This window comes from Chenopodium album, chromosome 7 (assembly GCF_948465745.1).
Source record: "Chenopodium album chromosome 7, dcCheAlbu1.1, whole genome shotgun sequence".
Lineage (NCBI taxonomy): Eukaryota > Viridiplantae > Streptophyta > Magnoliopsida > Caryophyllales > Amaranthaceae > Chenopodium > Chenopodium album.
Genome location: NC_137840.1, coordinates 11438827 through 11466764, shown reverse-complemented (window position 1 = coordinate 11466764; position 27938 = coordinate 11438827). Strand labels below are relative to the sequence as shown.

The window sequence follows — 27938 nt, the reverse complement described above, 5'->3', positions numbered from 1 at the left end:
TATAATTAATTTTACTAAAATGAAATTACTTTTATTGAAACATAAAATTGAATTAACACTGTTAACATAACTTATTTTTACTGAAATAAAAATATATTTATTGAATTCTATTATGAATAATGTGAGAAGAATAGGACCTACGGCTTATTTTGACATATTTTAAATAAAATAGTTTAAATAAGTGAAAAAGTGTTTTTAGATAAGTTTTAACATATTAAATTTTGTAAAGACTAAATCATCACACACGACTTTTGAGTAATTAAGAAAGAAAAAAAATTCTGAAACAAATAAATTTTCTCACAAGTTCAAAAGTAGGGAGTACTAACTTTGAACAAGTTAAAACAATTTCAAATTCTAATAATAATTTTGATAAAATAGGTTGAACCATACAGAGTTTCCAAAATAAAATAAAATTATAAAAGATATATTATAAATCAAACAACCAATTATTATATTCGGTAATTTATAGTTATTGCCTATTTGGTTTGGACAATACCCTATGTCATTACATGTAAAAGAAATTAACAATTTTTAGTTTAACACTATTGTTGAATGTTGTTGGAAAATAATTATAAATGATCAAAAACTTTTGTATACATTCGGTTTACACTAATATTAGTGTACATCGAGCAGTATAGGGGTAACTTTAAGCCAATTTAGGGTAACTTTTTGCCTTTTTTTGGGTAACTTGAACATAATATGATTTTTTTTATAAATCGAACAAGAAAAGTTTTATAAGGGTGATAAAATTACTTTCAATCACTAATAATTGAATTTTAGTCATTTAAAATGTGATTCCTTACCAATAAAACGTAGATTATTTTTATTTGTATTGGGTTACTTTTATACATATTTGGGTAACTTTTATTCATTTTAGGGGTAACTTTTGATCACTTTAAGAGAGATTTAAAATGGATGTACAATAATTATTGTACACCCGATTTTTTTAAAAGTTTGTGATAAATGATACACCACCAGAAATAAAAGTGTAACTAATAAAAGCCAATAAATGTAATGAAAAATAATTATAAGTGTGTAAAATCTCCGAAACACATAGTATAATTTGGGTGAGGTGTTTATACTTGTTATATAACTAATAAGTAATAACCATGACTAAATTACTTTGCAATAGTCATCTTATATTAGTACGTCTTTATAACTATAATAACTAAATCGTAAATATATTATTGAACAAAAGGAGTATATACTTTTACAGTACGAGCATTATTTAATACTTGTATAATAATGTATAATGTGAAATAATTTCTGCTGCAGCGGCAGTGTGATGAATAATAGACCATTACATAAATTATACAACTATATATGGGTGGATTGACTGTATGTAGTCTAACTGTAATAAGCAACTTGGTGAAGAATTCATGCAATATGAACAACGATAGTATGATACTTGTATTATTATATTTTGTTTTTTTTTTTTTTGGGGGGGGGGGGGTGTTATTATTGTAAAGTTATCTAATAATCTTATCTTCATAATTTCTTTCTGAGTCATAAGATTCTACTTGTGCATGTATCTATCTATTATGATAATACTAATGCAATGAATTTCTTAGGTAAAACAAGTTGGATGCATTGCCTGGATCGAGCTATCTAATTTTAACCAGATGAATTATTTTTTTATGGATGACTTGATTAAAACCCCTGGCCAATTACCGGGGCCGACCCGGAGGGGTAGGCCTCGAGTGCGACCGCCTAGGGCCCACGCCAGAAAGGGGCCCAAAAATTCAAAAAAAAAATCAATTTGCATAGTGTAGAATTTAAACTGTCTAAACTGTAGTTTTACTCGTTAAAAAATAAGCTACTTTTAAAAAAGATAATAAATGCATTTAGTTAGCAATTAATATTAAATTACTTAGATGTCAATTAGGTGGAGATAATTATGCAATATAACCTCCTCTTCTTCTTCTAATCTTCCGATATTTATGAGTATCCGTTTCAAAATATTAATCTTTTCAATTACACCGTTTCATATTTATTCAATTACCGAAATATTATGCAAAGTTATTACTCCAGTATTGTGTATGGAGACTTACTATTCAAATAATTTAAGTTATTTTCATTGCCTTATATTTAAAGCTATTGCGTGTAAAAAAAAATTGTTTACGTAAGGGGCCCTTTTCTTACATTATGCCTAGGGCCCATAAATTTCTAGGAACGGGGCTGCCAATTACTACAAGTCTACATTGGTTGTACATAATTCGGCTAATGGTTGTCCAAATAAAAAAAATGAACACACTTTAAGAAAGCTTTTCCTAAAATTCATGACAAAAGAAAGAAAAGTGTAACTAGCATGAAAAAGCAGACAGAAAAAAGAGTGTAACCAACAAAAAGGATGGGATGTAGTAGAAATTTGTAATACTTATTACCATATACTCCCTTTGTCTCAAAATATCTGACACAGTTAACATTGTATTTATGTCAATATGCACTACTTTAACTTTATTTTTATATAATTAAATATTAATGATTTTTTTTTAAAAAATTAGATTATCAAACTTTATATTAAACATCATATTTAATGATAAAAAATGTTTTGTTGTTAAAAAATATGGTTAAATCTAATACATGAATAGTGAAAAAAAAAAAAAAAAAAACAATATCCCGGATATTTTGGGATTGAGGGAGAATAAAAAAATTATGAAGTATTACCCTTCAAATTTTGCATATCCTCCAATAGTTCTTGATAGATAGAGTTATTATTCGTTGTCAATCTCATTGAAAGAGGACACATGCAAAGGTTAAAAATAAGTCATTTTGATTAGTCAACCAAAATGTATTATTCAAATTTGAGTTCGACGACCTCTCATTCCTTGGATTATTACAAATTTACAATCATCATAAAATGTTATCAATGTTAAATCATAGTCATGTTCTTATCTAGTTGAATTACTTAATTCAAATCAGAACTAATGAATTTGCATTACAATCATTAATCACAAAATTCAATTATATAAAAAAAATATCGACTAAATTAGGTTATTTCGAGCCAAAATTAAATAACTTCAAAATCATTAGAATTATTATATAATGTCTAGTTAAATGCATCCCCTCTTCCTCTTGACAAACCTTATAGTATATACTCATAGTAGCTAAAAGCCATTTAAAAGACATAATATTGCCTCCAATTATTTTTGTCAGGAGTTTTGTAATTCTATTGTATTTGACCAGACTCCTGAGATTTTAATTTCTACCAGATTTTAATTTATTAAATTCCTTTTAAATTTCAAATTTTTATTCTTCAAATCTTCCAATAAATCAAGAAATTTTGTAATGTTACACCTGACAAATCACATGTTCATCATCCTCTTTATACTGTGAACCACAAAATCTTTGCATAATCTTCACCCAATTATATTTTATCATATCACATTCGGTTTATTCCGTTACTCTAATAGTCTAATATCACCTTTTGTTGTTTTCCTTTTTCAATATTTAAATTAAATATAAATTTAAAAATCAAAGCTGCTCATTCACTAAAAAAAAATAAAAAAATTGTATCCAATAATGTACAGCAGTTCAGCACCTAAAAGGATGCGATCTCAAATAGATACAATACAGTAGCTACAACAAATACAATATTATCTTACTTATTGATTGCCAAGTACAAAATTCGTATTCTCCATTTAATACTATATGTATTTGTAGGGAAAGTGTATTTCCTTCGTTGTATTCATTGTCATTTATCGACTGATTTTGATGCTAGTCGGTAAAATCGGTCACTAATATTGTCAAGAACTACTCTAAAGGTAGGCAATTTCGTTAATAACTATCCGGGTTTTTTTTTCTTGTTATAATCTATAAACAATTACCTCTAACCTCTAAGATGTCTAAAGTTTGTTTAGTACTATCCACTAACAAATTTTGTCCTATTGAACCGTTTTGTAGGGCACACACCTACGTTTTTCTATCCAATTAACTTTTTTCCCACTTATTTAAAGTTATACAGTTGTTCTTTCCCTCCAAACTTATCCAACATCCAAAATTTTGAGCAATTGAATACAATTTCTCACCAAATCAAGTAATGTTTTACGGTGTTGTTGTAATCGCGGCCTATTGAATTGGTTTAGGGGTTTTAACTAACTTCAATTATCATAATTGGGGATTCAATTTAGGATTTATGACTTCAATTCAGTTTGGGAATATTAATTTCTAGGGTTTAGGATTTAAATTGAATTAGGGGCTTTGCTTTAATTATTGGGGTGTTAGGGCTTGAATTCAATTATGTTTTGATTAATAAGTAGGAAAGAGAGAGACCGTGTATGAGAGGAAAGAAAAGGATTTTTGCATAAGAATTTCCTTCTCTAAGAATCGCTTTGGTCAAATAAAAATGGTGAAAGGCTAAAAGAGAAGGAAAATGGAGGGAAAATTTAATGAAAGAGGACAGAGGTAGTTGAGAAGGGGGTTGATTGAGTGAGAAAACGTAGGTGTGGGCTCCAAAAAGGCTCAAATAGACGGAATTCATTAGTGGGTAGTGCTATATAAACTTAGGCATTTTAGTGATAATTGTTCATAAATATAAAAAGGGTAGTTACTCATAAAACGGTCCATCTTAGGGGGATTTAGTTCCTGAAAAATTTTAAAGACAACCTACAGATTGACATTGGCCCTGTTTGGGAGAAAGCTGAAAGCTGAAGCTGATTAAGTTAGCTTATTTGACTAGCTGATTTTATTAACTGATTTGACTAGCTGATTGTATTAACTGATTGTATAAATGTGTTTGGTAAAAAATTATTAACTTAGCTTTTTGGGTATGTAAAATTACCAATATAGACATAGGCATAATTTAATGTTATGGAAATAAAATTTACTAATGTTTTTTTTTTTTTGGTATAATCATGTACATTATTAATAGTCTTATGTGTTAATTATTATAATGAAATTTTACTAATACTCTTATTGAATATTAATCATTATTAAGAATGTTTAAATATACGACTGTTTGTTTTTGCAATGACTAAATTATTCATTACTACAAATTTAGGATAATAGTTTTTTTTTTAATTTTTTAATTATTTATTTTTATTACAGAGTATTATTATTATGGTAAATACTATGGAGTATTAATCAAGTGCCACCTAATCCATACATGTCAAAACATTGAACCCAACCCTCCTAAATAATAAAGCCCATTTTTTTACGCAATAAATAAAGCTCATTAGATGAATTTTATTTTACAAAGAGAGTAAAAAAAAGTGAAAAAAAAAAAAAAAAAAAAAAACCTTCAAACCCCACACCTCAGCCATCTTCTTCCTCCTTTCTATTTTTTTAATTAAAAATGAAAATGCAACAAAATCATGGTGCTGAGTAATTTAATACGGAGTATTTTTTTTCATCATAGATTTTAAAATTTCAAGTATTCCCCCTTTTCTCTTTATTCCAATTTTATTAATGTAGACATTAGCTAATTTTTTTTGTTTCTGATTTTTTATTTTTTTTCCAAATCAGATTTTTACTTCATTCATGCTTTATTCATGGAGTTTTTCAATTGAATTTAGATGGTTATTTATCTCTGATCAAATGGGCAATGTTGTAAAATCTGGTCAAGATTTCAATCAGCTCTTCCAAAACGTTGCTAAACCCAACGTTTTCAAAATTAGCTTATTTCATACAATCAGCCTTTTTTATCCGCCAGTTACCAAACACCCACAATTAGCTGATTAACTTGGTCAACCCTCTAATTTGAGGCGTATCCGCTGAATTTGGCTCAATCCGCTGAACACCAAACACCCCCATTATTGTTCCACATTCTTGAAAAAAGGAGCACTCATGGAACAAGTTCATTGATAATCTCACCCCATAGGGTCCATATAGGGACAACATATACACAACATAAGCTATATTAAGTCTAATTTATTACAAGTAATAAATGTGTATGTTCCACATTCTTGAAAAGGGACGCTCATGGAACAAGCTAATTAAAAATCTCGCTACATAGGGTCCATATGTTTAACCAATGACTCCTTCATAAGAAATGACCCATAATTAGGGTAAGTTTATTGGGGTCTTGGAGTGAGTCTTGAGTAGAGTCTCACTCAAGACTCAAGCGTTAATGTGCTACAAGACTCATGTGAGTCTTGGAGTGAGTTTGTAAAATTAAGACTCTTTCCAGACTTTGCATGTGACCAAAAATGCTGCAACATTTTCTCATTAGTCAACCAATTCTTGCCAACTCATCACCTAATGTTTATAATAATTTTTGAAAAAAATAAATAAAGATATTTAAAATAAATAAATAAATATATTTTTGAGAGGATAAGTGAGTCTGAAGTGAGTCTTGGGATAATGTGTGAATTTGGAGAAACTCTTGTATAGATCTGAATAATAAAAAAATATTTTAAACTTAGTGGAAAGTTGACGTGACAAAGTCTAGAGTCTGGGTCTGAGTCTGGGGATAAACTCACCCTTAGCTTAATATTTGTACCATACATACTACCTTCCAATAAATAAATTAAAAAAGTTCCCCATTTCACCAACAACTTCAACACACCTAGAGTCCTAGACCAGTAGACCACCTATAAGAGATGAACAAGACAACATAGAAGATCAACCAATGATAATATAGCAAATTATCAAGATAGCCTTGGCAATTTGGCCGGTGGAAGACAGTGCAAAATGGAGGTGCACCGCCGCGTACGGCATGTACTGCCAAATATAGAGCAACAAATATTTTGTTTTTATTATTGAAACAACACCTTTTTTTAAATTAAAAAAAAAAAAAAAAAAAAAAAAAACATTTTTTGAACTCAAAAGTTTAAAGTCACACCAAAGCTGAAGCTTCCCGCATAGTATTTCCTAATTCAATAGTCTCATGATCATTTGCACAAATTTTATGTAAATGAGGCAAGTTAGTTAGGACACCCCTAATAGAAAATGGAGCGTGTAATTCGGGACATGCAATACGATTTATTGCTCATTATTAATAACTCTTTGTATTGAAGGTTAAAGACCTTATGATATGAGTATTCTAGTATTGTACGTATTAAATTAAAGGTTGTCAATTAATATTAACGTGAATAAGTACAAACCCTTAATTAAGAATGCTTGTTGGAGATGGTGGAGAACGAACTCACGACCTTGTGATCACCTCATTCGAGTATCGATCGCCATATGCTTATACTTGGGAGTAAGTAATTTTCTTACCTTCCCCTTTACTTTACAACATTGATGTGTGGCGTTGGATTCGTTGACCTATTAGTGTTTTTAGTTTTGTAGAATCCACCAAAAGATAAATATATATAAATAAGGGCAAACCCTCGCTAATACTATTTTTGCCCCTTATGGACGAAATAGGTGTTACTAAGAATAAATATTATGTGAATTTTTTTTTTTTTTTTTTTTTTTTTTTTTTATCATGTCCAGCCCAGGGCTTAGGGCGTTGGAAAATTTTCATGTACAATTATACCTTATAGATGGTACATATTCATGATTAGATACAACCGATTATTATATGAGGAGAATTTTCTAAGGTGTCACTTAACAAATTCTAAATATGCTGTAATAATTTCATTCGGGTCACTACATGAAAGGGATGGATGACCATCATAGATTTAGCATAATTCCTAAGAAGATATGTGTTGTTGATACTTTGATTAAGACATGGCCACAAATGATACACAATATGGAGCATCGATTAATTTACAAGGGCCTTATTTCAAAGGAATCTTTGTCTATTGTGAATTGTGATAGCTCTTTAAACTTCTCTCTTTGATTATTATTCTAGCCCTAATTAAATTGCACATGGAAAAAACATCTTGTCCCTTTCCATTTGGGACTTTTTATTTACTACCCCAAGATTAGTCATACCCAAATATATTCACAATTGTTATGGGCCTATACCTTTTGTTCCAAAGATAATATAATTTTGTTTATATTTATATCTAATTGATTGTTTCAATTAAATTCATCCTTTCATACTTGCAAATTCCACATATATTTGCATAATAGTCAATCAAATGATTGTTGCAAATATTTATTGAGCTTGTCTGGATGTTTGGGAAGATTTACTTAAGAATGATTGATTTATGGGGTTTAGTAATCCAATGATTCTGTTCCAGAATTTATACTTTCCATGTTTATATTATTTGCAGTATGTCTCCTTTAATCCTTGATACAATATTTGAGGAAATGATAGAGAATTAGAGAAGATAATTGGAAATATAATCTAAAGTAATTCAAATTATAAAAAATCTAATAATTTTTTTTTTAATCAGTGATAAAGATATTTTAATGTAATGTATCCATTTAAGCTCTAATCTATTGCAATGCTTGAATCGTATATATGCCGATTGAGGGTGTTATATATATATATATATATATATATATATATATATATATATATATATATATATAGGGATATATGGGATTTGCTAAAATGAGAAATAAGAAATGAGAAAAGAAATCTCCACCCTTAGATTTTAGTAACCACCAACGGCTCAGATTAGAACATTAAAAATTCACCCTTCTCTTTCATCCCCCTCCCACGTTTCTATTTCATATGTATGGCTAGTTTCCTTTCTTTCTCTCTCCTCTCTTTTCTCTTTCCCTTATTTCTGTTTCCTTTAAACTTATCTTTTTTTTCATTTACATTGGCTCTTAATTTATGCAAGCAACAACTCCCACCGTGAAGACCAATTCAAGGTAAATTTGACGGTTTTTTTCCCCCTTTTTTCACAATTTTACTTTTAGGGGTTCCCAATTAAAGTTATTGGGGTTCCCAATTAAAGTTATTGGGGTTTCCAATTAAACTTTTCTTATTGCTTTTGATCAATCATAATTTTAGTTTCAGGGATATGCAATTAAATAAAGTTTTGATTTTTATTTTACAAATTCTACAATATTTGTTAATTATGGTTTTTAAAAATTGTTCTTTTTTACCCAAAATTTGTGTTTTTTGATTCATTTGTTACGAAACCTATGATACTCTTGGAAATGGTTAGTGGCCTAGTGCCTTGATATATTGGTTGTTGTGCTTACTGATTAGTGGAATAAGAAACATATTAGCTCCTTTTTTTGAGATCTAAAATATATACTACGTAATAGGCAGAGTTACTCTTGGTTGTATCATTTTTTTTTTTGCATTCATAAGTTGAATTTTCGGATATTATTAGATAACAAAAAATGATTTTGTGAAACCTATTAGCTCAAACGGTAGAGCATTGTGCATTTGCACAAGGTTGTGGGTTCGATTCCCTCATGGGTTATCAGTTAGTCGTAATTTGTTGTTTCCTGAGTTATAGTTTTGGCATTATTGCATTAATCGTATACTGAAATCAATATAGCAATGGAGCATGTAAAAATGGAGCTGAACCAAATAGAAATGCAGATAATAATTATTCAAGATAAATATATATCTGTCATTCAATCCCAATCACAAAATCAATTACATGTCCATGTGAGACAAAAAATGGAATAACTCTGCAAACATTCAATAGCCAAATTAAACCCAACACCGTCTGAAGTGCCTATATCTTGATAAGCATCACAAGCACCAACCTGTAAGGGCAAAAGATTATAAAATAGTTTAACATAAAAAAAATAAAAAAATAATGCTAACATCATAAATAAGAAATTATATTGTTAATAAGGAATAACTAACCAAAGAAGAGAATCAAGCCTCTTTCATAGGGCAATTGCGACTATCATGTTGTGCATATTTTCCACATGATTTACAGAGTCTCTATCGCTTTTGCTTATCTTCAATAGCCTTCTCTTTCCCCCTTGGAATTCTCTTGCCACTTCCTTTAGTTATTGAATGCTTTGGTGGATGAATATCAATTTTCACTGGAATGGTAGACTCCACATATGCTTCCAAATCATTTGTCTTGTTATCTACACAAACATTGGTACTCTCGAGCAAAGATTTTTTTAAATCTATGATCCCATTCCTTAAAACACGAATTTTATCAATATCATAACCGACCAATTCTGCACAACCATGAAAATCTTTCCATAACTCAGATATTTCTATATTAGCAAGTTGAATTTGAGAACAACCTTCATCTACAACAGTATCCATATCAAATATAAGTGAGCAAGTTGCACTTTTAGTCCATCTGTGAACAATATAATATGATGGTATTGCATCAATTCCTCTGCCTTTGAAAACACAAAGAATATGACGACATGGAATGCCATCTTGTTCAAATAACTTACATGAGCAATGAGCCACATTGTCCAAAGTATTATAAGATACAATTCTTTGCTTTGGTTTCCAAGGATTACTGTCATGAACTTCAAATATTATACTTCCATTTTCCTCTTTGGTCTCCTTAACTCCACAATACATACAAGAACACCAAAATTCCTTTTGAAAGACATAAAAATTTGCATGAGTATAAATATCTCTTGCATGCTTTTCTATACTATGATTTGTCTTCAATATAGGAAGTGAATGTGATGTGTCATGATCAGATTTTTTTTGGTTATGCCTCTGCCTGTCGATAATACTTTCATATCGAACCCAAAATTCAACCAAATTGAGCCACTTATCTGTAAGACTACCAAATACTGAATTTTCACTTTCAGAAATAGAAGTTGTTCTAAATAAACCAGCCAAGAACAAGTCTTTGAAGTATGCAGGTATCCATGAGTGTCGTATCTCGTACATAGAAGAGAACCACTCGTTTTTTGTGAGCTCAAACTCATTAACAACTTGTGTCCAACTATGCTCAAATTCCTCTGGAGTCTCTGATTGCCACACACATGATTTAAATTTATCTTGAAAATCCTCGTTACTATTAAGACTTCCACCTACCTTCTCATACACTTTTTTTAAAATATGCCACATGCAAAATCGATGAGAAGAGGTATCAAATATATTTTTTATTGCAGATTTCATTGCTGGATCTTGATCGGTGATTATGCATCTAGGTTTATGACCACCCATTGCTTCTAAGAACTTCTCAAACAACCAAGTAAAGGATTCAGTTTTCTCATCACACAAAAATGCAGCACCAAATGTAATGCATTGTCGATGATGATTTCTTCCGGTAAATGGAGCAAATATCATTGAGTATTTATTTGTTCCCTATGTCGTATCAAAAGAGACAATATCACCGAAAGTGGCATAATTTTTTCTCCCAATGCCATCAGCCCAGAAAAAATACTTTAACCGATGTTCATCATCTACCTCATATGCAAAATAATAAGAAGGATCAAGTTCTTTTTTTCTTTCAAAATTCTCTTTAAACATCTGTGCATCATAATCACTGATCATAATTTTAAGTCCTGTTTGATAATTTTGAAGGTCTTTTTGCGTACATCCAACTTTATCATATCTTCCAACTTGATGTTTAATCAACTGATATGCTTTGGCAGGTCCTATATTGGCTCGACTACATGTGAATAAAACAGCCTTATGCATAGAATTAACCTTTCTTGCCGATCTCAAAAGGTGTCTCTTTGTAGGAGTTGCAAGTGCATGGGTATGGTGCTCAACAAACTCCTTAATCTCATATTTACCCTCTTCCGTTCGCTTGATTTTGATTTTGGCACCACACCCTTCTCTTGTTTCTTTCAACCTTTTAGATTTACCCCCATTCATAGATTGATTTGTAGGTTGATTATAACCTTCTTTAGAACACAAAAAATATTTCCATATAACAAAACCAGTCTTCTTATCTTTCACCTCCGTCGAAGACCTAACGCTAAAACCAATATTATGTGCATACCGTTTGTAAAATTCTGCTCCTTCATCTAAGTTATTAAATATCATTCCTAGTGATGGCCTGACATTATCCATTGCCTTGATTGCCTTCATAAGGGGTAACAATAAACATGTATCGAATAAGTAAAAGATATTATAATTGATGATGTAATTAAAAAATACATTAATGGTGTGCTATCGTTAGATACTACAGAGTATGAAATTTTAAGCATTTTTTATTAATGAAATAAAAATTGATGAATGTATGTACCTATTCCATATAAACACACAAAGACAATAATCAATCAAAGAAAACCCCAAAATCATGTACTATCTAGTTAACCACTTGATTTGATATTAATAAAAAAAAAATGCAAACAAACGAACAAGAATTATTCAAGCCAATAATTATCAAGTCTAGGTATTATTAAAAAAATTAAAAAAACAAATACCAGTCCATACCTCAATTGTGATTGAAATTGTTGGTCAAAGCAGCAAGATAATGCTATTGTAAAGGTGCAATTTTTGTCGTTTTTGCCGATCACATAATTTTTTGGTCAATTGATCAATTAAAGGAGAATGAAGAGCTTATTGAAAAAAAAGGAACTGAAATAGAAACGTGGGAGGGGGATGAAAGAGAAGGGTGAATTTTTAATGTTCTAATCTGAGCCGTTGGTGGTTACTAAAATCTAAGGGTGGAGATTTCTTTTCTCATTTCTTATTTCTCATTCTAGCAAATCCCTATATATATATATATATATATATATATATATATATGGTTTTTTATTTTATTTTTTTAAGGTAAGGAGAAATACCCTAAGCGTACCTCAATCCTCACGAATTTTTAAATACTCGTATTATCTTAGCAAAGTTCATAAAGTGTTAGTTGATGTTGTACGGATCCACAAAATGGCATATATTGGGATTACTGAACATGTGGCAATTGATAATTTGATACTATACCTATATAGTAAAATGATTATGTGATTGTTTGAACACTAAAAGTATCATTTTCTAGGATCCTTGCACTAGTAGAATAAACGTGATGGGAAGCCCCAATAGGCAAGCGGTTTTAAAAATCCGCTTGCCATTCACCCTTTTTTTAAAAAAAAACTTGTAATATGAAATGGCAAGCGGTTTTGGTGCGAACCGCTTGCCAATATATATAATGACAAGCGGTTTGGGGTTGAACCGCTTGCCATTACATATATTGGCAAGCGGTTCAACCCCAAACCGCTTGCCAATTAAAAAAAAACCCTAAAAGCGCTTACCCCTCCTCTTTTATTTCTCCTCCTCTTCCTTACCCCGGGTTGCTCTCTCTCTCTCTCTCTCTCTCCTCTTTCATTTCGGCTGCTCTCTCTCTCTCTCCTCTTTCATTTCGCCCCTTTCTTCTTTCATTTTCTACTCTCGTTTTCCCTCTCTCTCCTCTTCCCTCTAACTCGCCCTTTCTACTTTCATTTTATCTTTTCTTTGTTCTTTCTCATCTCATCAAATTTGAACATAATTGGGTATTTTCGAGCTAATTTCGAGGATAATTTCAACCAAATTTCAAACAATTTTGAACAATTTTGAGCAAATTCGTGCATGCATGTGGGTGTATAAGTTTTTTAGGTCAAATTCGACCATGAAAACTCTAGATCTAGAGTTTTTATGGTCGAATTTGACCTTTAAAACCATAATTTGAAGCCAAAATCGGGTTAGATTGATGGGTTTTTTTAAATTTTTATTTCGATTTTAGTTTTATTTTTTATTTTAATTTTAATTTGATTCGTGGTGGGTGGTGGTCGTGGGTGGAGGTCGTGGTGGGTGGGGGTCTGGTTTGGGTTAGGTTCGTGGGTGGGTTGGGGTCTGGTTTGGGTTAGGGTCGTGGGTGGGTGGTGGTCGTGGGTGGAGGTCGTGGGTGGGTGGGGGTCTGGTTTGGGTTAGGGTCGTGGGTGGGTGGTGGTCGTGGGTGGAGGTCGTGGTGGGTGGGGGTCTGGTTTGAGTTTTTAGCTTTAAAATTTTGTTGTTTATAATTTAAGATCTGATTTTATTTTTTTTTTACACAAAAGATCTGAAATTAAGTTACTTATTGTTGTTTATTTTTTCAATATATTGTTTGGCAGATACGGTTAATCGGGATAGGGTGGTGGTGGTGATACTGGTTAAGGTGGTTGGTGGTGTTGATACGGGTTAAGGTGGTTGGTGGTGGCGGCTGGTGGCGCGTGCGGCTGGAGGTGCGCGCGGCTGGTGGTATGTGCACGGCTGGTGAACAAGAGCAACATCTAATATGCTTGAATTATTTTTTTTTTTATGAAAATGTAATATTACAACAATTAATTAATAAAAATATTAATGTTTTTGCATATATTATGTTTGTGTTTCAATTTAATTGGAAAAACTAAAAAAAAAAAAATTTATTTTTTATACCCATAATGGGCAGCGTTTGGCGCCAAAACCGCTGCCCTTTCACTACAAATGGCAAGCGGTTCAGAACCGCTTGCCATTTAAAAGGCTAATGGCAAGCCCCCCAATGGCATGCGGTTCAGAACCGCTTCTCATTAGGGGGTTTGAACCGCTTCCCATCACGTTTATTCTACTAGTGTTGTTTGCCCATTAACTTTCAATTCGTAGAAAGTGTACACTTTTTATTTCTTTTCTCGTATTTTTAATTCATAAGAATTCTTTTAATTAGGGATTCTTCTTCTCACGATGCTAAAAGGTGTACATCTCTCCTCCAAATGAGAGCTTGTTGGAAACGGAGTATTATCTACCTTGTGCATGTTGCACCATTTTGAGTTAAATACTAGATTACTAGTTTGAGGCTATGCCACACATGTCATCCAATTCATAAGATTGAAGGAGATTCATCTTAAAATAGAAAGAGTAGTCCCTTGAGTTCATAAAATATTTTTCTCTTTTCTTTAATCAATGTGGGACACTTACACATGCATAAGATGTTTCATGAGGCTATGGATTTTTAATATCCCCCTCCGCCCTCGCACATGTGGTCTAATCTACTTTGGCCCATAATATTAAAGTGATTAATGGTTTAACCATGAGCCTAACTTTGATATTATGCTAAACAATCAATTCAATAAAAAGATTAGAGTGATGGCTGAAGTGTTTCGGTGAGTTTTGGTAACTGTGCTTTCTGGGGTCAATAAAGGTTTATTGTCCAACTAGATACCTACGCAGTCGACATGGATTAGCTAACTCAGGGATTTATTCGGGGATAACCGCTCCGATGATAAAGTCAGTAACAGGTTGATATGAGTAAGAAAAGAGGCGAGAGATAGTTTTTAGAGAGTGAGATAGAAATTTGGAGAGACAAATCGCACCTTAGAAGTGAATATTGCTTGACTATTTATAGGAAGATAACCAATCAATTGGTGACACGTGTTGATCCACGTAGCTGGCATGGCAATGGGCGGTGAATATCCACGTGGTCGGAAGCAGCTCTCTTCGTGGCTGAGAAGAATATGCCGATATGATTACTGTACCAATGTGTAACAAGACTTAAGGGGAAAGTTCCGGTCCATTGCCTTTTATCACATATCAAAACCAGTATCATCCCGTACATAAGTATCAAAAATGAATTTATACTCTATTGAGTTAAGTGCTTGAATTCCATGATAAGTCCAAACCATCTATATGTCAATTGTGTAATCAGCATTACACCTAAATATGTACAGTATTACTCTTATTTAGGGTCTGTTCACATTAACTGCACTGAGCTGCATGAGCTCAGCTGAAATGAGTTGAGCTAAGCTGAAATGAATATTTTATATATGAGAGAAGAAAATTAAGTGCTAAACTATACCGAACTGAACTAAAAATAAGCTGAAGTGAACAGGCCCTTAAGGTAACTTTTCAATCAAAACTACCAAAAAAAATTAGGAAAATTTGATTTTTAACTACTCAAAAAACACAAAAATGAATTTTAATAACCCTGTTTTTTTCACTTTTCTACGTTATGCCCCAACATATATCACTTTCTACACTGTAACCCCAATATATTTTTTTTTTTTTTTCCATACGGTAACCTTGCTGTTATCCTTCCGTTAAAAAATTCCGTTAGTGGGGCCCACTCTCCATTATTAGTATTTTTTTATCGATTTGCGCGTTGAAAAATATTCCGTCTAAGGTTTTGGGGGCTATTTTGTTCCTTAGGAAACCAAATTGAGCTTAGATTTGGCAAAAAAAATAACGTAAATGCCTCGTTTTGCTTATTAAGAAATGTCTCGATTTACGTGTTCACATTTTAACACACAAAACGAGGCATTTACGTTTTTCTTTTTCCAAATCTGAGCTCAATTTGGATCCTTTAAGACCAAAATAGCCCTCGAAACCTTTGATGGAATATTTTTTTAACGCACAAATCGATTAAAAAATATTAATAATGGAAAGTGGGCCCCACTAACGGAATTTTTTAACGGCAAGGTTACCATATGGAAACAAAAAATATATTGGGGTTACAGTGTAGAAAGTAATATATGTTGGGGCACAACGTAGAAAAGTGAAAAAAACAGGGTTACTATATAGAAAAACCCAAAAAAAAAAACACCTTATATCTTAACACCACAAAAAGTTCACAAATTGGATATTACCACCACTTAATTGACTCATCGATGGAATCCGTTACTGGAGCTCACAATGCCTACGTGTCAGCATATAATTAGTCCAAAAAAAAAAAGCCTTAAACTACCCCAGCCACTCTACCCCCACCGTCAGCCCCAACTCCGGCAGCACACCATCACCACTCCCTCCGCTTAACAGCCCCGTTTTCAGCCCCAGAAACCACCAAATCCCCTCCTTTCCTTTCCCCCTCCCCAAAACTAGCGGTTCTCCCCCAAAGCCCACCCAAAACAACCGCCGTTTTCCATACTCCATAAAAACATCCACCGAAAACGGCTGCACGTGGTCAAAATCGGCCGATTTAGGGTCGAAATGGTTGATTTCGACCATTAAACAGTCGATTTTGACCATAAGTGGTCGTTTTATAGCCGTTTTGTGGTTGTTTGAAAACCGAACAGCCGATTATGGTCGTTGGGGGGTGTGATTCTCGGCTTCTCGGAGGGGGGGAAGGGAAGGAGGGGATTTTTCGGTGGCTTTGACCTTGGAATGGGAGGGTAATGGTGGGACTGTGGTGGTGCCGCGGTGCCGGCGGTGGGGCTGGGGTGGCTAGGTTAGTTTTAGGTTTTTTCCTTTTTTTATTTTTTATTTTTTTAAAACTAATAATATAGTGACACGTGGCACAATGGACCCCATTTTAACGGAAACTGGGTAGTGGTGGTAACATCCAATTTTGTGAATTTTTTTTTTTTTTTTTTTTTTTTTTTTTTTTGTGTAGTGTAAAAACCATTTTCGTGTTTATTTGAGGTATTAAAAATCAAAATTTCCAAAAAATTTATAATCAATTATTTAGTGAAACTTTTCTATCAAAACAACCTATTTAACGACTACGGAGTAAAAAATATTATCAAGGTTGATAATTAATTAACTAAAGCGGAGTAGAAAGCGTTAATGCATAATCTTTGGTATGTTGATTGACTAACTACTACCGAACAATATATTCAAGATTACAATAATCTGGTTGAATTATTATTACCTGAAGTGCTCCTCGGTCTTTGAAGGTCCCCATTGCGCACCAATTACCAATCATTTTGGTGGGGTCCATTCAAGATTTACTATGATCAGCCTGTTTTTAGTAATTGCTTCCAGGCGGCGTGGAATATAAGTCTCTCAAGTCGGCACACAAATATTCAACCTACATTATTAATGTCCCAATAAAGAATATACCCTCAATTTCGAATTCAATTGTTACTGTACGTAGAGGTGTTAATTTAAAAAAATTTGGTTAGGTTCGGTGAGATTAGATTAAGGGCATGTTCTTTTACGTTGATATTCAGTTCAGTTCAGCTCAGCTCAACTCAGTTCAGTTCAGCTCCTCTCCTAATTTCCTTCTCTTATAAAATATTCAGTTCAGTTCAGTTCAGCTCAATTCAGTTAAGTTAAGTTAAGTTATGTTCAGTTCAGCTGAGTTCAGTCAATGAGAACATGCCCTAAATTAACTTATTTCTATTTTAAAATTGAGTAATTTTAATTAATTATTAGCCCATACAAGTTAAAATCTGAATTCGTTTTTTTTTTTTAGATAGGGTCCAATCAAGTTGAGTAAGTAAGTTTTTATCAATATAAAAGTTTATAGTGCGAGTCTGGTGCGACTGGCCGCGACATAGAGCCAAATCAGCAAATGACAAAGTAACCCCATCAACTTAATAACCCCTTCAACCAAGTAACCCCTGACCCACCTGGTAACCCCTGACCAGACCAAGTAACCTCTGACCGGAACTAGTAACCCCTGACCAGATCAAGTAACCCTTAACCGAACCTAGTAACCCCTCAAGTAACTCATCTAGTAACCCTCTAATAACCCCACTTAAGTAATCCCTCAAGTAACCCCTAGTAACCACTAACCAAGTAAGTAACCCCTAACCAAGTAAGTAATCCCTAAGCCTACACCACCTCAGAGCCTTAAACTCCACCACACCACCATCACCTATTGTACCTCACTTATCACACAAATCACTACCCCACACCACCACCCCGCGCCACTAGCCCCTAACCCACGCTACACCTCACTCGCACCTCTCAACCTGCATCAAACTCAAGCCACTAGACCACCGCAACAACCTCCTATCTCACACATCTCACCTACGTCGAAATTCAGCACAAAGAAGACAAAGATAATGGCGGCAAAGGTCACCAATTCAGTCACGAAAATTTATTTAATTGGAATAAATTGATGAATTTGTACCTGAATCTCTTGAATTGGGGGGGGGGGGGGATGTTAGGGTTTGGAGCTTCGACATTTGGTCGATGGAGGAGGTGGAGGTCAATTGGTTGATTCCGGCAAAGATGAAGACGACGACGATGACGGAGGTTTGGGTTAGTTTGGAGTTCGAGGAGCTTCGACGACAACAAAACGAAGACGGCGATGACAATCTAGCTTGGAGCTTCAAGGAGATCTGGACGAAGACGACGAATACGACGGCGATGGAAGACCTAGCTTGACCATTGATGGTTAGAGAGAGAAAGTTATGAAGAGAAAATGGAGGAGAGAAAAGGAGAGAGAATTTTTAAACCTGTGTTAGTAATAATTACTTTTTATAAGAAGTTAGTACTCTGAAACACACTCCATATCAAAACGAATATAATAAGAATTAACATGAATATATATCTCCTCACATATAAATTATAAACGATAGGCATAGTGTTATTTGTTAATTGTGATCTAAGTTAAAGTATAAAGAAATTAAAAACAAGGGGGTAGTACTAATTTTTGCCCTAAATTAAAGTTTTTTTTAACCAACTTTATCCCTACACTTTCCACTAGAACTTTCTCTCTTTCTTTTCTAATTTTACTCTTAATCAAACCAAAAAACCAAAACACCCCTCCCCCCCCCCCCCCATCAAGGAGCATCACTTCTAAATAATGCAACCAATAATTCTATTCTCAAACACCACACATATGCCTATATCCCCTCCGTGTTTAAATAAAAGATTCATTTTCATTTGCGGTCAATCGACCATGTTTAAATAATTGAATCGTTTTTTTTTTTTAGTAATTTCTCTTTATTTTTTAACAATATTTTTCTACTTGTTTATAATATTCTAATAACTAATGATCTCCATAAAACTCCTTACTTTCTTCTCTCTCCTCAAACTTATAACCCACTATCTATTATATTAATAAATTCAACTAACCTTTGTACAACTCCGGAAAAGTCAAAACATTTCATTTATTTGAACACAGAGGAGTTATTATTCTCAAACTAGGTCGTGTTCAAATCGGAGATAAAGTTGATTTAAGGTATCATGTTGGCTCAAGCTGGATCAAAAACGATTTGGTTTGCTTGGGTTAAGTCCTTAACATGACAACTTGTGAAATCGTAAGCTCTATCGAGTCGAGTAGGTTGCAAATTTGCCAAGGTAGATTCACGCTATAATCGAACCTAACGTGGATTCGAGGTAATTTGTAGCTATTAGGTCCCACCTTCTACATCAAGTTTCATTCTATTGGTTCCATATGGAATATGAATACTATGTTAAAACCGATATTAGGTAAACATCACATTAGTTCAAGTCAGTTTCAAGAGTCCAATGACTCCAATTCCTTGGGCATACTAAGAGTGGATAATCGTCTATTTCTACTCAAGTTGTGCCTTGGGGCCACCCAGACTAAGCCCACTTACTATGTACCGTGTCTTACCGTGGGGGTATGGCCCAAGCAAATGGCCAAAGTACCGCGATGTTCATGCATGCATGACGCCATATAAAATGTTTTAGCATGCATGACGCCATATAAAATGTTTTAGCGTGTTTTTTGTGTCAGGTCATGCCGTGCCATGCCTATATGTGCATCGTTACAAAAAAATAATTGTGGCTCAAACCCAACCCACTACTCTGTAGTGCCATGCCTACGCCGTGCCCTAATTTTTTTTTTACAGCCCAGCCCAGCCCAGCATCATCCAATCTTATACAATTCCAAACCCCACATACATGCGAACTACAAGGTAATATATTAACAAATTCGACTAAACTTTGCATGGGTCAAACTGTTGCACTAAAAAAAAAGTTGGAAGTATGGAGTAAGGAGCAAGTTAAATTATAAGAATATACTAAGATTGTTAAAATAACCCAGATAACAAAGAACAAGAGTTAAGAGCCGACCAGCCGAAGTCGTTGGGAAGGAAACATCATACTATATATTACAGGACAATCCGTTGGATATAAAATTGATAAATTACATGCACATGCAGATTTGAGTTTCCTATATCACAAGAGCCCTATAATATCCTAGTTTTGTTCTGCATGTTCACCCAAATTCTGGTCCTTTCATCAAGAGCTGGATTGTGTATCAATGCCAACAAGCAAAAAATATCTGCAATAACATTAAACATTACTCCATGACAAAAGCAGACTCATCACTTTACACCAAGAAACTAATTTCATGTGGAACTGAAGACTGTTGAGATAAATTGATATTTTTGACTTCCTGAGAGAACTAGGTTATCACAATCACACCATTACTTCATATATGGCGAAATGTTAACAGATTACACCAGAAAACAAATAAAGACTAGTTAATATAAGGAATTACCGGTTGGAACTAATATGGGCGGACAGAGTATAAAGTTGGGATTATTTTGAGCGGACAGAGCAAAGTTGGGATTATTCCCGTCAATTTTTCCTTAATATAATTCCATTATCTTCATTTTATTAACAACCTAAACGAAATTTAGGGAAGGAGCTAAGAAATTAAAAAAATGAAATAAAGTTGTTACATATTTTAATATAGCCAAGCCGGATGGGCATGTCAAATTTGTGTAGTGTGTACAGACTGTACACAAACCCATCCAGCTTCAAAATCATTATTAATCCTTCTCAGGATACATTATAATAGGAGACATTAAAAGAATCCCCTTGTCGAAGTTTAATGGAAAATATAGACAACTGGAAAAAAGAAAGCTTCCTTCTATTCCCCTCTTACCTTAGAACTAGTTATTTCTATCTACACTATACACAGGTAGTTATTAAAAAAATGCCTTGTAACTTGCCAAAGTTCCGATATGATAGTCATGCCTTTGTGGTGGAAGGCAACGGGCCCTAAAAGTGAGTAGCAAGTTGGTAGTATTGAGCAGTATGACAGCAATGTTGATTTAGTTGTGGAGGCAAGTAGGGGAAAGGGAAATATGGAGATGGAGAGGGTTTGAAACAGATAGGAGAGCCAAATTGATTGTAGGAACATTTACTGAATTTTGAAATTTCTGCTTTTCACAAATTCATTGCCAGGTAAGATGTATTGTGATAAGTTAGAGTTTTGGCAGTAGCAAAGCAAGTTCTTCAATTTGATTTGTTCATGAATATTTATTTATAAAATTTGAGTACAATATAATAAAAACCATGATCCCGGCCGAACATTGCAATTACACATTTAACAGTAAGTTGAAAAAATAGTTGACAATCTGGGTTCGCATACCCCTACTTCCTCCCTATCCAGAACCCCCTGTACTCAAAACAAAACCCAGCCACCATCACCCCCTCTTTTGTCTCCTAGCAAAATTCCCTATTCCTATTTATCATCGGCTCATTGCCCATCAGCCCTTTGCAAAGATGAATTTAATTCTCCTCCATCAACACCACACAACACCTATCTGTGTACCTATCTTGACCTCCGGCACAAGTGACTACATCCAACCATTAGATTTTTGTACGGGACTCGGTTACCAAAATTACAAAAGTTAGTGGTGACAATGGGTTATGGAGGCGGCAAGCAGTGCTCCATTGTTTTAGTCCCTGGCACAGCATGATGGTCTCTAGTGGCCGCTCACGGGTTATAGAAGTGGTCAATAAACTAAATAGGCTATGGGCGCACCAAGGCGCGCCTCTGTGCGCCTCATTGACGTAAGGCGCATATACTAAACATAAAAATAAAAAATAAAAAATCTGAAAAAATCTTTCAGCGCCTTATGCTACGCCTCATCAAAATCTCCTTGCCTAGACCACAAAAGGCACATGAAGTGGTCAAAAAATCTTTGAGCGCCTTAGGCGCCTTTCAAACACTGAAGTGGTCAATAAATAACAAGGCTCAAGGTGCACCAAGGCGCCTAAGGCGCGCCTCGCTGACACAAGGCACATATACTAAACAATAAAAAAAAAATTCTGAATAAATCTTTGAGCGCCTTAAGCTGCGCCTCATCAAAATCTCCTTGCCTAGACCTCAAAAAGCGCATGACCCCTAAAGCCTTGCACCTTTCAAACACTGAAAGTGGTGTTGGAAATTGGTGGGAGTAACTTTGGATAGTTCCCCATGCATAAGACCAAGACTAGGAAAATCAAAATACTTAAGGGATTAATCAATAAACCATGATTTGGGATGAACCCCTTGAGCAAAGGGGCGTGAGATTGGGAAGAAAAAATTAAAAAAAGAGGACAATCATGAACAAAAGGACTCAGGGAGTAACTTGTGACCGTTCACAATCCCTTTCTTGAATATTCCTACCCAAATGTACCCAAGACGTAAAATATGCAAAGGACTTTAATAGCATATGATTGGGCAACAAAACCACAAATAAAGCACAAAAATATAAGACGGAAAGTAAAAGCAAAAATTGCATACTGCCAATCGCAATAGAAAAGAAACTTACCATTACAATCATGAAATCATTGGGAGTCTTTAATCCTATCGCATCCTTTAGGATCCTTGTTATACTCTTTGTTTCTTTGATTTCTTCAAGACATGATAATCATTAGATATAGCACCTCCATCAATTTTTCCAGTACTAGAATCCTTTAATACTTCTCTCCGCTTCCGGGAACTGTAAGACAAGCTACAATTTTAAATAAGCACTAGAAATATAATGCAAACAAATATTGCCCACCCCAGAGTAAAAGGTTTCAGGGTAATTTTGAGCCAAAATACCTGTTAGCTAAGGATGATTGCCACTGAATGTTTCCAGTGCTCGATGGAATTAAGGACCCAGATATGTACAGTATTTCCTCATCAAAGCTGTGTAAACATAGATACAATGTCAGAAATTTGAATGAAGAAAACAGAGAACAACAACAACAACAACAACAATAATAATAATAATAATAATAATAATTTTTAAAAAAAAAAAAAAAATTAAAAAAAAAAAAAAAAAAAAACCCAAAGAAAATCAGAGAGAACCAAAAATAATCCACTCAAAAACTTGATTAACAAACAACTTTCACAACACAAGCATATTATTGCTCATCCTGAGTCAGCAAGATCTAGAACATCCCTGCAAATATTCAGGGTATCTATAAAAATCAGTGCTCACAGGCAAGCAAATTAAAATGCATAATTAGATTTCAACAGTGTGATATGGGTGTGCTGACACCATGCAAACTAACCATGAGATGGATTTAAAAATTGCGTGTGTCAATATATATTTAGATAGCCATGACTCATGAACCCTCTTATAGTACCATTATACATGTCAAAATTCATCTTCATGCAACGTCCTAGACATTATGAAAATCATATAAATTAGTATGAGATAAAGTTTTTGGTTAGGAAAAGATTAAGTTTGACACGATAGAGGTAAAAGATAGAAGTCCGTAGACAATTTCATTAATAATATTATTGAAATGTTTATCCAACGTTAAGCCATCTAAAAACATTAGATAAGTAAGCTCAATTGTACTCAGCTGTGGGATAGTTATAGTGGCTTCTTCATTCATTCCTTTTTTCTTGGGGAGTTGACGGTGTATGATAATTAGCTTGACAACAAGAGTAATTTAGGCAGCTTAGCAGTTAATTAACTTTTCAATCACATATCTGCATCACTTACCGTATAAAATATTCATCTACCAAGACACAAAAACTAATACCTTTATGGCTTTATCACAGTGTTAAAGTATAGATTAAAAATCAAGTGGGCATTTTATTACAAGTTGATCCTTTGAGTGATTGAAAGATTAATGTTTCTCACCTCTTGACTAAAAAGCGTATCATGGTTCCAACTTTAATTACATGCCGCTTGTGTGATGTGCTTCGGAACATTTCTTCCCCACTTTTCTACAGCAAAACAAAATTAATGTAAGTTCTGTAAATTCAGAAGAAAATTAAAAGAATATACAACAGCAAATTGTTACATACAATCTTATATCTAAATTCATCACGAATGTCATCTACTGTTATAATGGCAGCTGAAAATCCGAGAACAACAACATGTATGGACTCCTGCCCAACCTTCACAACTTTACCTTCTGGAAGATACAAAAACAAACAAAGTATGCTATGTCAATTGACTGAAATAATAAAGATATAAAATCATGTTCTAAGTACTATCAAAAAGATTAAATCAAGATCATCATTTCTTTTTAAATAAGTGTTTTTCATCTCCAAAGAAAATACCAACTAAATGGGAACATAATTTATAGATCTTTATTAGGATTTTGAATACAGGATTTATACACTAATCTGTATACTGCTGCAAAGGATGTATGACTCCAGAACTCCAGAAACATCTATATTAGCACGCCAATATTTGAATAGATGAAGTCGAAGGCAACGGCATACCTAGATATGTATCTGGCTTTGGAGCAAAAAGTAGAAGATTAGCAGTCAGTCGAACACCGACATAAGGAAAGAGCCCAGATAGAATTTTTCCATGTCTACTTGGAACATCAGCAATCTCATGTGCCAACAATACACCATCATAAATTTCGCTGAACCTGACAACAACAGCATGTAAAGAATATGAGATCATGAGCATAGTGCACGAGCATGACTCCAAACAATCAGGCTCTTATGTGCAAATCATCTATTACACCACCCAACTAAAAATATACAGAATGTACATCAGATAGCTAAAAACCTATCAATTTACACACATAAATACTTTAATCATATACTAAATAGTTTCCGCAACACAATCACTTCCATCTTAAACAATGAGTTCAAAGCTGAACCCAACTCACCCAAATAATCGAAACGCTGACCAAACGAGTTCATTTTTTTATCCTCAACGAATATAGCAAAAAAATGGCATGGTTTCAATGATATACTTACTAAATAGTTTCCATAACACGATCTTCCATCCTGAACAACGTTCACAAAAATGAACCCGACTCACACGACACAATCAAAACACGATAAAAGGAGTGTTCACAAGAGAAAAAGGTGTGGCAGCAAAATGTCATCGCTGTGATAAACTTGTAGCCTAATGAATTATCTTTTCCTGCTCTAATTGTCGGATTTTGAATTGAAAGATGTTTACCTGTTGATGGAGATCAAGCTGTTAACATTTAGCAAGACTAGTTTGGACTAGACGTTGGACTCTAAACTCTGCTTGTTTCTGTGGCTTGACAAAGTATTGAAGTATTTGCCTATAGCCCTATACAGCATCTTAATTTATTATATCCTCCTGAGTTCTGACATTATTCATCAACTCGTACAGCAAACAAACGATACTAGTTTTATAGCTAAGGTGATAGGAGTGGTAAAGCAGTATGATTACGCAAAAAAAAAAAAGATCGTCCAACCTAAACAAGTTCATACACTTACTACTGGAGTTCAACCAGGCCAGTATTCACTTCGTAAAAAAATAGGCTTTGAGATGTTATTTATTTTCTTGTGATAAATACGTGGTGTTGCATTCCCAATTTTGCGTCTTGCTTTCATTATCCCAAACAAATCTTATACCCAGATATTAAAAAGGTGAGTGGCAACAGTTTTTGGATCTAGAAGTAGCGTAATTTGTAATGCATTGTATCTTCATACTATATGGTTTTTGATGCCACAATATTCATATGGTTGACAGCATTCTTAAAATAGTCAGGCATGTTTACCAAGAGACATTGCTACACACAAAAATAACTCTAATTTGTTTACTGTTCAATACAAATGCTCTCGAACCACTCCCCTCTCCCCCACCTCAAATACTCAAATGTATCATGAAGTAAGAACGATTAAACATTGTACAAGCAAAGGTAGAGTTGTCAACTGATCTGGTTATGGGATTATCCTAATATATTAAACCGGATTCGCCCGGAGAGCCATAATGTGGATTGAGCGAGACAAAATACTAAAATAGCTCCATCAAAACAATGAAAAACTGCTAAGTCAAGGGTAACTTCCTAAATTAACACTATTAACAAATAATTCCCTGAAATTTCAGCAACATTATTAGTAACAATCAAATTCAATTTAGATCAAGTAAATTAACAAAAATTAAAAATCCCCTGATAGAAATGAATCAAAGAGATTAAAAAATAAATAAAATTAAGATCAAAACGATAATCAATCGAACCAATTAGTACCAAACATAAAAATAAAAATTGAACCAAGGTCAACGAATCAGTATTTCGATATGAAACACTAAATACCTACTATATGGTTGTTAAAGCAACATAAATCAAACCCAGAAAAGCAAAACTTTTGATAAACACGTTAAATTAAATCTTCTTTGTTCATATCAAAATATCAACCCTAACAAAGAAATTAAACATATAATTAATACCCAAATCAGCAATTAAAATAAAAATTAAATAGATAGAAAGTTGAATTACTTGAATAGAAGAGAGCTAAGCTCGCGAGTAACGGCTTCATTGACGTCTTTAGTTTGAGAAGGATGAAGATAAACAGTCAAATTAGCCTTCGCAACATGCAATGCTTCCATAATTACACAGAATTCGATGAAAAATACTTCAAATTTGATGAAAATAGGGAAGAAATTGAAGAACAAGAGGATTAATGAATGTTTTGTTCAACCACTAATAAAGGGAAAACCTAGTTCTTAAACCCTACGAATGGTTTTAAAACCCTTGTTTTATTTTAACACAAGAATTTGATGAAGTGTAAATGTTGTTGGAGGCCCGTTACAAACTTACGGTAGTAGTTTATGTGTCCAAACATCAACTTGGCCCTTTACTTTTTAATTTTTAGCTTGTGCTAGGGCCTGTTCTGATTTTCTGAATTGAGCTAAACTGAACATATTGGAGCGGAACTAAACTGAATATTTTATGAGAGAAGAAAATTAAAAACTGAACTGAATTTATTGGAGCTGAACTGAAAATAAGCTGAAGAGAACAGGCCATTAGTAAAGTAATTATCCGACAAAATCCTTGATATGCCCTACACCCAGGTGTATAAAAAACTTCAAGTTTTAAAAGTGGAGTTAAAGGGGATTAAAAATAAGGCAAATTTGAAAAAAAAAAAAAAAAAAAAAAAAAAAAAAAAAAACCTGTAAAAGCTTTGTTCGTTAAAAAAACACGAACTTACAAAAAAAATTTTCAAAGAACCTAGTATCACTAATTAACTTAATTAACCTCTGATCTCTTCTAATTACTCTCTAACTCTCACTTAACTATTTAATACTACCTCCGTTGCTTTTTAGTTGACACGTATTCCTCTTTAGGAAGCTTTTTTTTAGTAGACATGTTTCCTTTTAGGGTAAATTTTTTACCTTGCATTTACAAGCCACCCCACTTGCTTTTTCATTCTCTCTCACTCTCTCTCCTCTCCTTAATATATGTGTCTAAATCAAATGCGTCAACTAAATAGAAACGGAGGAAGTATATAAATTAAAAAAAATGACAAAAAATAAAAATAAAAATAAAAAAAACACCGCCACCACTCTAACCACCAGCCACCTTCCTCCCTTTCCTCTCCCCTGGCAGCAGTCCTATCCCCCAACTCAACCGCCATCTTAAACCCTCCACCTTCGGTGACCCACCTACACGTCCGGCCAACCCCCTTTCA

General features: G+C 33.6%; 3 protein-coding genes across 3 annotated transcripts; all 3 read right to left on the bottom strand.

Moving 5' to 3' along the window:
- Positions 1-9795: 9795 nt before the first annotated feature.
- On the bottom strand, positions 9796-11026 carry LOC145639997 (protein FAR1-RELATED SEQUENCE 5-like). Its single transcript, XM_081691305.1, has 2 exons — positions 9938-11026; positions 9796-9846 (listed from the first exon to the last, which is right to left on the bottom strand). The coding sequence occupies exons 1-2, from the start codon at positions 11024-11026 to the stop codon at positions 9796-9798; spliced, it is 1140 nt and encodes a 379-aa protein (XP_081547431.1).
- An 18-nt stretch (positions 11027-11044) lies between these two features.
- On the bottom strand, positions 11045-11758 carry LOC145639996 (protein FAR1-RELATED SEQUENCE 5-like). Its single transcript, XM_081691304.1, has one exon. The coding sequence runs from the start codon at positions 11756-11758 to the stop codon at positions 11045-11047; it is 714 nt and encodes a 237-aa protein (XP_081547430.1).
- An 8630-nt stretch (positions 11759-20388) lies between these two features.
- On the bottom strand, positions 20389-27022 carry LOC145640909 (DNA-directed RNA polymerase I subunit rpa43-like). The gene is made up of 7 exons (XM_081692139.1): positions 26747-27022; positions 24756-24910; positions 24333-24442; positions 24166-24251; positions 23130-23216; positions 22855-23025; positions 20389-20588 (listed from the first exon to the last, which is right to left on the bottom strand). Exons 1-6 carry the CDS (start codon positions 26854-26856, stop codon positions 22914-22916), a joined length of 660 nt encoding a protein of 219 aa, XP_081548265.1. The 5' UTR covers positions 26857-27022; the 3' UTR covers positions 20389-20588; positions 22855-22913.
- Between the last annotated feature and the right edge of the window lie 916 nt (positions 27023-27938).

Coding starts and splice junctions, on each gene's coding strand:
- LOC145639997 (XM_081691305.1), bottom strand. CDS start 11,026: ATGATATTTGCTCCATTTACCGGAAGAAATCATCATCGACAATGCATT. Junction 9,847..9,937: donor TTCATGGTTGTGCAGAATTG/GTCGGTTATGAT, acceptor ATGTTTGTGTAG/ATAACAAGACAAATGATTTG.
- LOC145639996 (XM_081691304.1), bottom strand. CDS start 11,758: ATGGATAATGTCAGGCCATCACTAGGAATGATATTTAATAACTTAGAT.
- LOC145640909 (XM_081692139.1), bottom strand. CDS start 26,856: ATGGAAGCATTGCATGTTGCGAAGGCTAATTTGACTGTTTATCTTCAT. Junction 23,217..24,165: donor ATACGCTTTTTAGTCAAGAG/GTGAGAAACATT, acceptor ATGTTTACACAG/CTTTGATGAGGAAATACTGT. Junction 23,026..23,129: donor CAATCATCCTTAGCTAACAG/GTATTTTGGCTC, acceptor CTTGTCTTACAG/TTCCCGGAAGCGGAGAGAAG.